Source organism: Acipenser ruthenus, chromosome 14, assembly GCF_902713425.1.
Source record: "Acipenser ruthenus chromosome 14, fAciRut3.2 maternal haplotype, whole genome shotgun sequence".
NCBI lineage: Eukaryota > Metazoa > Chordata > Actinopteri > Acipenseriformes > Acipenseridae > Acipenser > Acipenser ruthenus.
In genome coordinates this window covers 32,460,174-32,474,424 of record NC_081202.1, presented here as the reverse complement: position 1 = coordinate 32,474,424, position 14,251 = coordinate 32,460,174, and the positions used below count along the sequence as shown (strand labels likewise).

At 38.9% G+C, this 14,251-nt stretch overlaps 1 protein-coding gene across 2 annotated transcripts in view; it reads right to left on the bottom strand.

Annotated features, from left to right (window-relative positions):
* Positions 1–14,251, bottom strand: part of LOC117420045 (anoctamin-1-like) — an 85,833-nt gene that overhangs the window by 18,381 nt on the left and 53,201 nt on the right. For both annotated transcript variants that reach the window (XM_058986391.1, XM_058986392.1), the window contains 3 exons: positions 8,429–8,577; positions 2,493–2,645; positions 121–173 (listed from right to left, as the gene is read on the bottom strand). In XM_058986391.1, the coding sequence (XP_058842374.1) occupies positions 121–173; positions 2,493–2,645; positions 8,429–8,577 (355 nt within the window). The remainder of the gene's footprint in view (positions 1–120; positions 174–2,492; positions 2,646–8,428; positions 8,578–14,251) is intronic.

Sequence of the window (14,251 nt, the reverse complement as noted above, 5' to 3'; positions counted from 1 at the left end):
TACATATTTAATCTCCCGCCAGGATACCAGGTACAAGGGAAGAAACCAGGGGGTGGATCTGATCCCCTGGAAACCTGGGCAGACTGTTTTGTTATAATGATAATAAAAGCATGTACTTACATTAATGATAACAGATAACTTGCCCATGCCACTGAGAATGTTGTACCAAATACCTGTGAGGGGGGGGGGGGGGGGGGGGGGGGGGGGGGGGAATCAGAAACACAGGAGTAAGTTGAGGGTCATAGAAAATCATGAAGTGGTAGTACAGCATCATTATTTATACAACTTCAAAACCCCCAATCCGAGTTCTAAAATAAATCTCTATGAAGGAGACACGTGCTTCACCTTGTGTCTTTTCTCCAGTGTACACTACAGACGCTTGGGCACTTGACTTCGTTTCTGTCATTAAACCAACCTGCGGGAGAGCTAAGGCCAAATGCAGTGCTCCCCCTGGGCCCCCAACCAATAGAGGCAACTTGGCGCAACCAGGATCCAACCCACGCTTGCACCACTTGCCCTTCACTCCAAGCAGCACTTGGGACTCTGTATTACAATGCAGTCATTCAGGATTTTAATTCTATGCATTTGAATGCCACTCAGACCACTTGGGCAGGGCTAGTGCATCAGACGTCTTTATCACACGCAGGAAAACATCTCACATTCCAGGGTAACAGGATCTGAACATACCCGGAGGTTTTGCGTGCTCTGGGGTCTGTCTTGCAATCAGTTAGTGTCACTGCCTACAGTAATGGGAGCTGGAGTCCGCACAACCCGAAGCAGGGTTGTATTAGGACTGATTGACAAGTTTTGGGGCCACCTTTACTTGTTGGTAGGATCATGTATCAAACATGGATGAAGGGAGCTAGCTATTGAGGCTTCTACTTTATCAGTGAGTATATCAGTAACATACAAACCCTGCTACTGCTGTAAAATTAGAGCTTTACTTTTGCCTGCATGCTTTCTTTAAAATGTCTTCAATGAAAAAGACACAAGCTGCATCAAAGATGGGAAATATTTCCAAAGATCGCTCTGTCCAGTACAAGAAGGGGACATTTCTCGTGGCTATTGTTATTTTTATATTTAGTTATATATATATATATTTGGATAATTCACCAATGGTGAAAGTAGAATGTCTTTAAAAAGTTTGACATAAAAAATTAATATTGTACAATTTAGCATTTACTGTTTTTCAAGTAAGCATTTAAATATTGAGGAACATTTGTTGTAATAACTGCTTTTATAAATATTATGTTTAATCATAAAACATCTTGAAATACTATTTTTAGACTGAAATGCAGTGAAATAAGCCATTTTTACTGTGAACAACAGATTTGCAAGTACACAACACTCAGTCATTCAGTTAACGTTAAAACTCGAATATCCTGATCTACTTTCCTGATATTAACTTATCTTGTTCGTGTGAGTGCTGTATGACTCACTAGTGCTGTTTCTGCTCATATCATTATCTAACATGTTTAAATCCTTTCAGCAAAAAAAAATATTCTGAAAAAGACTCCTTAATGCTGATTGTGGGGAAGTCTACTGAATTCATCCTGTGCGACACTGATATGCTTCCCCAACTCATTTCCCCCACAGTCAGCTTGAGTCTTTTCAGGAGCAATTTTCCCATGCTTCCCCACCTCACTTCCCTACAATCGGAGAAGATATAACATCAATCTGTAGAAACACTTTATTCATAGCTATGGGTATAAACACTTAATAGTGGTCGATTTAGAAACACTAAAAGAACATTATGTAAAATTCAATAACTAGCGTTTCAGCTAAAAGTCTCTCTCAATGTCTTCAGTGTTGAAATTCGAATTAAGTGTCTCTAATTACTGTGGATTTAGAGAGCAGTTACTTATTAAATACACCTGTACTTACACAATTACAATGTCATTATACATAGTTACAATGTACTTAATGTATATATCTTTTTGCAAGATATATGCAGATACACAATTTGATCAGAAAATGGATAGGGTTAGTGGGTTTAAGTTTAGGTTTAGAGGTTATGGTTATATCGTGCAAAAAGATTCACATCAGGTACATTGTAACTATGCATAATAACATTGTAATGATGTGTAAGTACACATGTGTTTACTAAGTAACTGCTCTGTAAAAACAGTAATTAAAGACACTTCATGTAAAGTGTTACCACCCAGTGATATAAGAACCTGAACCAAAACTTATTTCAGTGATGGAAATAAGACTCCTATTGCATAGCAGTTTCACACATTCCAGGTTTTACAACGAGCTCGATTAGCCACAGTGTACAGGTAACAAGCGGGTTTGTCTTCTTAAACTTATAGTAAAACCAGGAATGGATCAAACTGCTATGCAATGGGAGTCTTATTTCCATCCCTGTATTTCAAAATTGAAGATACTGAGCAAAGACTTTTGGTTGAAAGGTTTGTCAGCAAATCTATGCAGTTTAATTGGTAGAAACATTACATGAATCAATTAAAAAATAAAGACACAGCAAGACATACCGATGTTCTTCGCTCGCACGGCGTTAGGCCTCCTCAGCTCGGTCACAAACTTCTTGGCGTCAAGTCGTATCTCTATGACGTTGTTCAGAAGAGCAAACAGAGGAGCCAGTGGGAACGAGGCGACGAAAAGAGTGACAAACCCAAATTGGATAACTTAAACAAAATGGGGGGAGAGAGACAGAGAGGGGGGCATGTTAAACGATTACACAAAACCTTGAAACTCAAGCATTATTTTTAACTAATGTTTTAGCTAATGTGTTTTAAAAAAGGTACACCTTTTTTTACTAACCTAGTGTAAAATAAATCCCACTCGAGTTCCATTGATTAACTTGCCATTAATAATAACAATTATAAAACAGTAAGTTTTTATTGGAATTGATCCTTGTTTGATTGACTCATGTGTTGCTAATAATACCCCCTAAACAAGGCATAAGCATCGCAATTGCTTGTCATTTGCTGAATTCCACCTTAAGATGCCCCTTCTGTTCTGTGCTGTGAAGCTAATATAAAGTACGTATGTATGTATGTATGTATGTCTATTCAGGACATGAGTATTCTAAATACATGTTCCGAATTCTCTGTTTATATGCTAATTGAATAAAGCATTTCACTAACATTCCATGTTCACATGCAGAGTCAGTGCTAGCAGAGGACAATAGTGAGTATTCTGAATCATGATGAAATTCTAGTGTTTTAACAATGAGAGCCCTTTTGACTGCACCCAGTCCTGATTTTCAGTTATTATTAAAATAAATTGTTCCTCCCTTTAAGCTGCATGAACAACTTTTATTAATAAAGCAGTAGACTCAGATGTGATCAGTTGTGATCAGTTCATTCAAGCACATTTACCGCTGTCAGAACTGATCAGTCTTCAGGTACCTGGTCATTTCAATAAGTTCCATCAGTGTGCAGTAGTGGTTAGGGCTCTGGACTCTTGACCGGAGGGTTGTTGGTTCAATCCCTGGTGGGGGACACTGCTGTTTACCCTTGAGCAAGGTACTTTACCTAGATTGCTCCAGTAAAAACCCAACTATATAAATGGGTAACTGTATGGGTAAATGCTACTGCAAGAAGCGCCAAAAAGGGTCTGAAATGCAAATATCTGTGAATTAAACTCAGATAACCCGGAAGAAGCAGCTTGCTGATAGAACAAGAAAACCTGCCACAGATGGTGGTGCTTACCAGCGTGAAAGGAGATTGAAGTCTTTTTATCGCTGTTTGTGTGAGAACATAAGTTTGGAAACGTGAAGAGGCCGCTGCCTTCTTAGCACACCACTGGATGCCTCAAAATGTCTTGCAATTGGACTCAGAGAAGACAGAAGTTTTGCTGTTATGTTCTCAGCAACAACTAGAGCTTGCAAATTCCTTAAAAATAGATTTGGGCATCGTGACCTTTAATATAAATTCTGATGTGACAAATTTGGAGATTATATTGGATTATATTGGATTCTGTTTTCCTAGTGTTTTAGATGCTACATCTCCCCTTGGTAGGCCATTGCATGTGCTTGTAGCTGTGTAAACAATGCTTCCAACCTTCTATTAAAAACGTTCATTCTCCATCCATGCCCTCTTGTCCAACTCTGCTAAATCTGCATAGTGACATGGGTTAACTGTACCATGTATCCCCTCTTTTTTGAGGCAGATTCTTTTAACCTGTCCTCATACTGTAGCTCATGCCATTAAGCCCTGGCCTCAGTCTAGTTGTCCTTCTCTGTACTTTCTGAAGTGCAATGATGTCTCTTTTTGGAGCGAGGTGACCCAAACTGGATGTGGTATTCTGTTTTATTTTCTGTGCATTTATAAAGTGCTGGCCTTTTGTAACTTACTATTATAAGTTTTTTCTTTGCAGAACACTGTAATTACCCTGTTCAGTAACAGACTGTCAGTTTTGTAGAAACTGGGTAGGAGAAGGCGTGTGCGTCCACAACATTAAAAGGTTGCCGTTGTACTGCTAATCCTCAGAATCACTCCGGTAAATTCTGAGCACTAAAATACCAAGGCAACTGGCGCATACAAATATACACACAGACAGACAAACACACACACAGACAAACACACACACAGACAAACGCACACACAGAGGCGACTTCTGTTAAGGTATTGCTTCAGGTAATACAAGTCCAGTCTTCTTACTTTTTTGTTTTGTTCGTAAAATGTATCTGGGAAGAGGGAAAGCTCAGTCTAGCATAATGCTTCTCAGAGATAATTTCCACCTAAACATTTTACAAAACAAATTCTTTAAAAGGGTGTATCCTTCTAAGGTCTTCGGGGCCTTCTATTTTGTTGTTCATTCCTCGGCAATTTGCTTTATGGAAAATCTCTCTCTCTCTCTCTCTCTCTCTCTCTCTCTGAAGAAGTGTCAGGTTCTCTAAAACAAACCTGTCCTTTTGCTTGTTTTTGCTCAGTGTAAATATCTGGTGCTTTGTTGAGTTCTAAATGTACCTAATAATGCCCAGGTGCATGTCAAAGAGCATGAGAGGAAAGAGCATATGAATTAATCTTTAGTGAATGAGTGGATGGATGACAAAAAATCTGCAGCTTTTCCATGGATTTTCAGAGCAGAATTTACAAAGATCATCCCTTGCCTCATTACGCACATTCTTCATAGAAAATCATGCTTGTCATTCCCTGCAAAACCAGCAAAGACCAATAGCAATTTTCCTGGGTCACACCATCTCTATGAAATGCTAAGGGTTTGTCAATTAGTCCATCATACTAAAATCCCCATAATCTCCGATGGGGTACTGAGCCATCAGAGCTCACAGTCAAAGTATGTTTTCTACCAGGAAATAAGAGAATCGAAAAAAAGGGGATTCGTTGCTTAACACCATTCACAAGCCATTTAAACCTGCCTTTTTAATCAGATGCATTTGCAAGGGTGCAGTGAAAACTCCACATCCCTTAAAATGATGCAGCTAAATAAAATATGGCTTGTCACATCAATCTCTGATGTTAAGAACATGTCAGGAATGGAGTCTGCATTGCCATATGTCTGAAACTCTGATTACACCTGTCTTCTTTTCATGCATACGGTATTCATAAAATGTCTACTGGCTGGTTTCACAGACCTAGATTATCACTGAGGGTCTATGAAACCAGCCATACATCTTTAACATGAAGAACAATAATAAGTCAGGAGAGCTGTGTTTAACTGGCAATGCTCCCATGGTCTGCTCTTTATAGCCTTTCCAGCAGCCAGGAGCCCTGTTTCCAGAAGTGGTTTATTTGGTTGATGGGTTATTTCCTAAGTGCTCTGTAACTTTGAGGTTCTACTGTACTTAGCTCAGTTACATAATATTTCTTATTTTACAAATTAATGAGCAAAGTAAAGGGTTGCCACATTCCAGAGTGACCTGATGAGACTAAATAGACAGCGGAAATGCAAATGGGAAAGTCACATTCACCCGTCAATTAGTGTTTGATACAACACTGTAATTTATTTACACTGATAAAACTCTCTTCCCCTCCAGTGTAGACTGAGTGGGTGAAAAGGCTCTAGATAGTAATTGACAATGACTCTGTTGGTGCTCCAGACCCTGAGGCAGGACTGAACACTTTCAAATGCAAAAACGGGGCCATGGATTTTCTCATGAATCTCAGCTGTGGCTCTACTGTGGCTCTAAAGCTGTCAATATCTATAGATTTATTTCCGTGCCAGTGCTAGGGAGGGGGCTCTGCATGTGACCTTTCGAAGCTCAGAATCCCCCCGATCCATACTGCTCCAGTGAGAATGTGCCATTATTGAACTCGACTGGGAAGCAGTAGGCCACTTTATGTTCTCGTTGGCCGTGTGATCACACCACTAAATGGCATAAACCCCACACTCTATACTGTATGACCACTTCCAATGAAATACATTCCAACAAGAGAATATTGCAGTATTGAGCATTAGATTGCAATATTGAATATGGTATATATTGAACATTGCGATATCGAGAAAGCAGCTAGGAAGATGTGAAGCCTTCATTTGCAGAGAGAAATACAATAATTCTCTAACCAGAGATGGAAATAAGACTCCTTTTGCATAGCAGTTTTCACTCACTCCAGGTTTTACTATGAGCTTGATTAGTCAGTGTATAGGTAACAAGCTCAGGTGTGTCTTATTAAAAATTCATAGTAAAACCAGGAATGGATCAAACTGCTATGCAATGGGAGTCTTATTTCGATCCCTGATAACGGTAAACTTGCAAGAAACGGCTTCTCCCTGTAACTAAGTTTTAAACCTTTACAACTGCCTTTGCAATTGTACTATTATGTGGTAATGGTCTTCATTAAGGTATTGTTAGCACCAAGGACAGGCATCATGACTACAACCACGGCTACTAATGTGCCCTGGAGACGCGTGTCTCTATGAAGGCTTCCACTGTGAAGACAGGCTGCCTGAAAACATCCAAAGTAGAAGTTCAAAGTGTATCACTGACTTTGTAACTGCCTGGCAATCTCTGCACTGCAACCCAGCGATCCCCAACCCTATCTAAGATGGGGGCAACCATGGTGTTTTTACCCAGATCTCAAAGCCGCATAGACGGCAATGCACCCATCCACTGTGCCAGAGTTGTGCGTGTATAATAGGAGCATGGCAAAGCCTTCAGGCATCTTGCATGGCATCTTACATGGCCACTGTAAAATCTCCAATTGTTTGGGATGATCTTTTAAACTGTAGAGCAATTGATAAATTCAAGCATAAGGACTGCGCTTTTTAAGATTCTGCGTTTGGTGTAGCAGATCTAAGGTCTGTGTAGTAATGGGTGAATGCAATTGCCTAACCAATGCTGTGGTTACCTAATTCTCCTTGTGAATGACAACACTGATTTGATTTGCAAGCCTTGAAAATTGCACAAACTGCAGCTTGGTTTGTGTCTTCAATCTGCATTTCTGCAATCTGGTAAAGTTGTTCGATTTCTTGGGGCTCGTCTGTGACGCAGCACTGGCGTAATCTAATTAACGTAAAAATTGCTGTCTATGCCATCACTGCAGCATTGCTAATCCAAACCACACCATGCACTCTGCTGTGATTCGTTCTTCCAAGAACCATGTCATTGAACAGAGTAATTATTTTCCACAGCCCAGCTGTGCTTCCATCCTTGCTCAATTAGAAATGTCCTGTTATATCACCTCCTGTATTACCCAGATGTCAACAAACACATAAGAGTTTTATAACCAAAGAGGTTATCAGAAGGTTAGAACCATCACTTTTTACTCAAACAGTTTCCTTCAGCGGCTGCATAAATGATCACGTCTCCACACTGTTTCACTGAAACCAATGTTTTGCCTAACATTTGTATTTTTTATTCAAAGACGTTTCTTAAAATAGAGAAGAGAACTGCCTGCAGCTCTTGTAATCTATGCTGGCAGTGTGCAAATATACTCTCAGGAAACTCAGTACTGCTGCTTGGTTATCTGATAACCAGAATAACCAAATGTACACATAGAATGATGTACAGTATACCCAACTATATATTGTATAAGGCTGCAATGCCATAGATGGGTTCTGCTGACAGGGTGAACCACAAGAGCCAAGCTCTGATGTTATCTATGTGCCTATGATAGTTTATGGAAGATAAATATTCACCATTAATATGCTTGTGTGTGTGCTTGTAGGACACTGAACTTTTTAAGCTTGTATTTTCAAATGTAACAAGAGGAGAACACAAGTCTGGGTGCCTGGGTTCGAATCCAGTTTGTGTTACAAGTGAAAGGAGTTTGGTTTCAATCTAGCCCCCTGTGGACACAAGTGCAACCCACATCCCAAAACAAAACCCACAAAGGTCAGTCTCTATTTAAGGGTGGCCCAGGAGTGAATGACAGGGGATGACAGGTGAGGGAAATCCCTGAGTCTCTTACTGAATCCAGCAATGACCTACAGGATGATCAAATCAACCCCTTACATCACAATATAAAAACCAAAACAAAACATAAGCCAGCTGTATGCCTACTCATTTCCATGTACTCTGGGGTCAGGCCGGTAAACGGTTCCAGGTTATAGTCCAGGTCCCATTGCTGGGGTGGTCTGGTCTGGTTAGTGTTGCTTTCTTCAGGTTTGGTCCCTTTATCCTTCAGCTTTCTGTGCAGTTTCTTTAGCTTCCTAGACAGCAAAGGGGGGGGGGGTCAATGCATTAAAAAATGAAAGGATTCAAAACAGGACAACAAATACTAATTGTAAAGATGTATTTAAAAAAAAAAATTACAAAGTTCATATCAGGTTGTCTTTTTTTTGTGTTTGATTTTCAATGTTCGGTTTTGACCTGTAATTGAAGTGGTCACTGTATTTCATTAGATGGCTTTCCCGGTTTAATGGACGTGTCTTTTTAAGTGTGAGTGATTAAAATGAATTGTGGGACTTGGGATGGTAGTAAAAAGCTCTGCTGTTCAATTAGAGCACTTAAACACTGACCTGAATCAGTGTCCCATTAATACTGTCCCTCCATCTCTTTCTCTCTCCTTATTTTATATAAAACTGTGAGGCTGGTATAAATACACACACACACAAACACACACACACACACACACACACACACACACACCTGGGGAAGCTTGTCCTATATTTAGGAATGTACAGTATAGGGTATATGGGGAATTGTAGTGTTGTTTTTGTATTCAACACTGATACTCACACAGAAAGAGCCATACAAACAACAGAAAACCTATTACATTACTTTATTTGTACTCAATTTACTGTGAGAAATACATAGGGCCACATTTTTCAAGTGTTTACTGACAGAGGTAAAACACCAGTTAATTTTACAAAACTAAAACCAAAACAGCTAAGTTATATATTCAAGTCCTCTCTAGCACTCTCAAGGGGTTTTGCATCTCATTTTGTAACATTAACATAATTTGTTTCTTCTATTGAAAAAAATAGAAGTTAATTAAAGAATGGAGGAAACACTTTGAAAATAAGGCCTATAATCCCTTTTGTGTGTTTCATTTACAGTACTTGGTTCCAAACTTATTCAGTTTATTCTTATTACACGCCTACTCGACCCCCCAGTCCTGAAAATCAATGAGTGACCTGATGTGACATCTTGTGTTTTTTGTTTGTTTGTTTATTTGTTTGTTCGCCTGTACCATTTAAAGTCATTATTCATTCTTGAATAGTTTCACGTTGCTGGCTCTTTTTTTCCTCCGAGAAATACTGGCCCTTTGTTTCTAAAAAGCAGACATTCTAGCCCACACAAACAGAAACTTTAACAATAGCTCGGTATACACAATGTATAAACTGCTCCAAGTACTGAAGGGATAATTCGATCAAATGTTAGTACGTTCGGTTGCCCATTGATTCTCTTGTTAACTTATGTCAGAGCCGAGCTGAGGAATGATCCAGAGTGTATAACTGCAGGCCGGAGACCAGCTACGCAGTACCTCTCTTTTACAAAGCAAGGGCTGCATTAAAATAATAATAATAATAACAAAACTACAAACCTGCAATAAAAAATAATAGACTTATCAATGTTTATTATTATTATTTATTTATTTAGCAGAAGCCTTTATCCAAGGAGACTTAGGTGTGTGAACTATGCATCAGCTGCAGAGTCACTTACAACTACGTCTCACCCGAAAGACAGAGCACAAGGAGGTTAAGTGACTTGCTCAGGGTCACACAATGAGTCAGTGGCTGAGGTGGGATTTGAACCGGGACCTCCTGGTTACAAGCCCTTTTCTTTAACCACTGGACCACACATCCTTGTTATCCTAGTGTAAGCACAAATATAAAGGTGAACAACGTATAGCAGCTACGCATGTTTATGGCAATAGATGAAACACATTTATTATGTTTTACTTGTATAATTTATGAGAATCGGCAAGTTATTTTTGTAAGTCTTGTTGCTTTTGCTAGGGGGCCTTATTCTAAAAAAGTAAAGTTGTTTACTTACTGCATTATGTGACAGGACATTACTTCCTACTTTGCTGTTGTGGTCTAGACTGGAGACAGCCACACAAGATGGCAATGTAACAAGGTTGAACTGTTGCATGGGACGGAAGAATTTATTTCGGGTTAAATAAAACCTATTTAATTGATTAACGATGCATCGGAGTCCTTAATAAATACCCACGCTTACACAAGCTACGCATATAAATTTACACAAAATCTCAGACTCATCGTCGGTTGTACATCAAATTTAAAATCCAGTGTTGTGTGAAAAAAGGACTTGCAAGTCCACTAATTTCAGAACCGCATTCAACAACAACTTGTCTTATTTGAAATCCAGCCATTTTACAGTGGCAGTTTTCATAGTTCAAAAGACAAATTGTTCTGTTCAAAATTAAATCCTGGGTACAATTTCCTACAGTTACAATTCCAACTTAAAGTTGTGCACAATGCAGGCATTCTGTGATTCTTGAAACGTGCATTTTTTGTGACAACTCTAAGAGTTAAGTTGCACTGGGTGAGGGCTTCTGGTATGAAAGTACAGTTGGAAAAAAAATCAGGAGGGACACCAGCCCTCCAGGACCAAGACTGGAGACCCCTGGTCTTAACCATTCAGCTTACACAACTAATATATTTGTACTTCAAATTAGAACTGCAATGCATTTACTGTGCAGTCCAACTTGTTAATTTCACCCTCCCAGAACGCCAGAATATAATGTGAACCAATAGGGACAAGATTCCGATAATATCACTTAGGTTACTGGCACACTGGTTAATATTATTTGTAGAATGAAAATGTGCTGGTAATCACATGAGAGTAAAATGTGTTAGTAATTGTAGCAGGGCGGTAGAGAGCCCTGCTGTGTAAATGTATTTATTTATTTTTAGAACAGGGTTTCCCCCTCCGCCCCTGTGTTATTTAGTATTTGTTTTGTATTATTATTATTATTATTATTATTATTATTATTATTATTATTATTATTATTATTATTATTATTATTATGTATAGATGATGGCAAAGTGCCGTGGGTATTGGTTTTGTATTGGTTTATTGTTTTGTAAATATGACAGCGTAGCCGTGCGTTTTGTTTGTTATTGTTTTATTTTTAAAACATGTTCTGGCAGAGGCGAGATTGGTGCACGTCCTCTGCCAGGAATAATTTAAAAACCTCATGCAGAAGGTGACCATCTCATGAGTTTAATTAGTTGTGTATTTGTTGCTAATCGGGAGGTGGTCACCTGCATAAAGGGGGGGGGAGGGGGGGTGTTAGGAGCGAGAGAAAAATGAAACAAAAAATTAAATACAGGATCAGTGAAGGCTACTGCCCAGCCTGACCGGTGTTGTTTATACTTTGTGTTCGTGATTTTGTTTTGTTTACCTGTTTTATTTTCGCTCTATGAGTAAGTTTCTTTTTGTTAAAACCTTTTATTTATTTTTGTATTATTTAAATAAAACGGCGCAAGCTCCTTTATCTGCAGTACTTGGCGTCAGTGTTTACGTTCCTGCTTCTGCCTTGACGTCACCGCCCACCCTGTCACAGTAATGTTCAACCAGTTTGCTGGAGGAGTCTTTGGCATAAGTAGTTGCTAAGGTAACTTACGCTTAGAATGATTGAAGTAATAAGGAGGTGCTGAAATGTATTAGAAAAGAGAAAATATGGTAAACAATTAGCCACAGTAACCTTGTAAAAGAGAGTAGTTACTGGTTGGTTGAAGGGTTGGAACAATAATCAATTATCGTGATATTATCGATAATGTTTTTGCATCGATAATTGTATTGCGTTGAAAAATAATTATCGATAATCATTTTATCGTCCGTTACCCACTATGATATGCTTGTGTGTAACAGTAACTCTGCATTGAAGCAGTAAGACAGGACTTAACTGTCTGCGTGAGGCGCAACACATGATCTGTGCGCGCTGCGTAGTGGGAAGTTGTAACATGTGACGTAAGATTCACTAAGTAAAGGCAAACGTTTGAGCTAATGGCAATGGCAACTGCAGAAACTACCAAGCCTTCCGAAAAGATTTTAGAAAAAAGAAACAGCATCAGTCCTGTGTGGCAGTTTTTTGGAGTGACAGAAAGTGATACGCAAGGTAATAAGCCTGTCTGTAGGCAGTGTGGAAAAGCTGATTTTTTTTATCGCAATTTATAATTTTTTTTTTTTTTTTTTTTTTAAACACTTTTTTTAATAAGTAGCCTATATTTCAAAAGTTGAAAAGCTACCAAACAAACATTTGGTTATATTATTTGTGCTTTTTTGTAACCAACCATTGTTTCATAACTTTTATTAAAGATGCTGGTCTTTTTGAAAATTGTCTAGTTTTATTTCTTCTAAACTCGTAGAGGCAGTTGTCATGTTGCTCAAGTATATATAGCTTTAAATTTGATAAATTCCAAGACATTTTACATATGTTATTTTTTCAGCCGATAATCATGATTATCGTGATAATTTACAGCCGATAATTGATAACTGAAAATGTCATTATCGTACAACCCTAGTTGGTTGCACCTGAATGGAGTAACAGCTGAATAACTTTTATTGTAAATTAGTTAGATAACAGGCATGAGCTGTAGTCACATGCTCTGAGCCTACTAGAGTATAAATAACAGGCATAGAGCCGACACAGACAGAGAAGCTACAAATACCTCCAGATCATCGGTGTAGCATCTGAAGCTGTCTCTCCATGGGTTCAGGTAATCCGATCAATTGCTTGTCTCTGTTAATACTAGCGGCACGTATTGTATCTAAACAATAGCGTTCAATGTAGAATGTAATGTGGGTAATTGGAACTAACATGGTAAACATTGTTAAAATTTAAAACATGGTCTGGTCTCATCCTTATAGCATAACAAAGTAGTTCATTCTTTATGAAACCTTACACACTTATTTCCGCCCCACCCAATATCACTTTGTGAAACAAAAAGCATAAGATTATCTGGTTTGCACGTCAGGAAGTTGCAGTACAGTACTGACATGTTCCAACTATTAATACAACAACACAATACAGAATAGAGAAGGCTGTCATGTGTATAAAGGTTACATGTCTAACTATTACAAAGTGAAATAGGCTGTACATTCAACAGTTTGCATTGTAATCAATATATTGCATCTCGAGTTCCACTGCAAAACAGGCGTGTTTACTGTATCATTACTTTTTCTGTGTTTAAGTCTTATTGGTTGTATCAGCTCTTCTGTGTTTTAATGCTTATTTTGCCAGGTTATTGGTGAACTCCTGATTAAGTCAGCCCCGCCTACTTCCACCAGTTCTGTTCAGTACCTTTTGAAGCAATAATATGCATGTGTATCGCTTGTATTCTGATACAGGACCACAATGCACTGCATAGCTACTTGTAATTGACGTTTATGAGTGACATGTGTGTGTGCTTAGAGCAGCTGTGGCAGTCTGGCTCGCAGTGGTGTGGTGGATGACGTCACGGACCAGGAAGTAACTGACTCCAAAACAGTGGATGGGCGGGTGAAACCGAGTGCAAAAGCACTCAGCGTATTTAATAATAAACAAACAAAAGATTTAAACAAAATACAAACAAAAGGGCACGAGGGCCAAACGAATAAATAAACAAACAAGTAAGTGCCGTGCTGGATAATCCAGCACGTATTAGCAATTGTTTTTTTAAATGTTATTCCTTCTCTCCGCTCCCCGTACTCTCTACTCCAACACCCCAACCCCCGAGTGCAGAGAGCTGCTGGTTTATATACTCTGGCCGAGGGATTTAACTAGTTGGTAATTATCTTATTATCCCTCGGCCAGAGTCTGCACGCGTTTGGTAAGGATGCATGACTGTCAGCTATTTAAATAATCAGTAGCTGATCAGCCATGCATCCTCACGGGGTTTTTAAATAATAATAAAAGACGCGGCGCTTTTA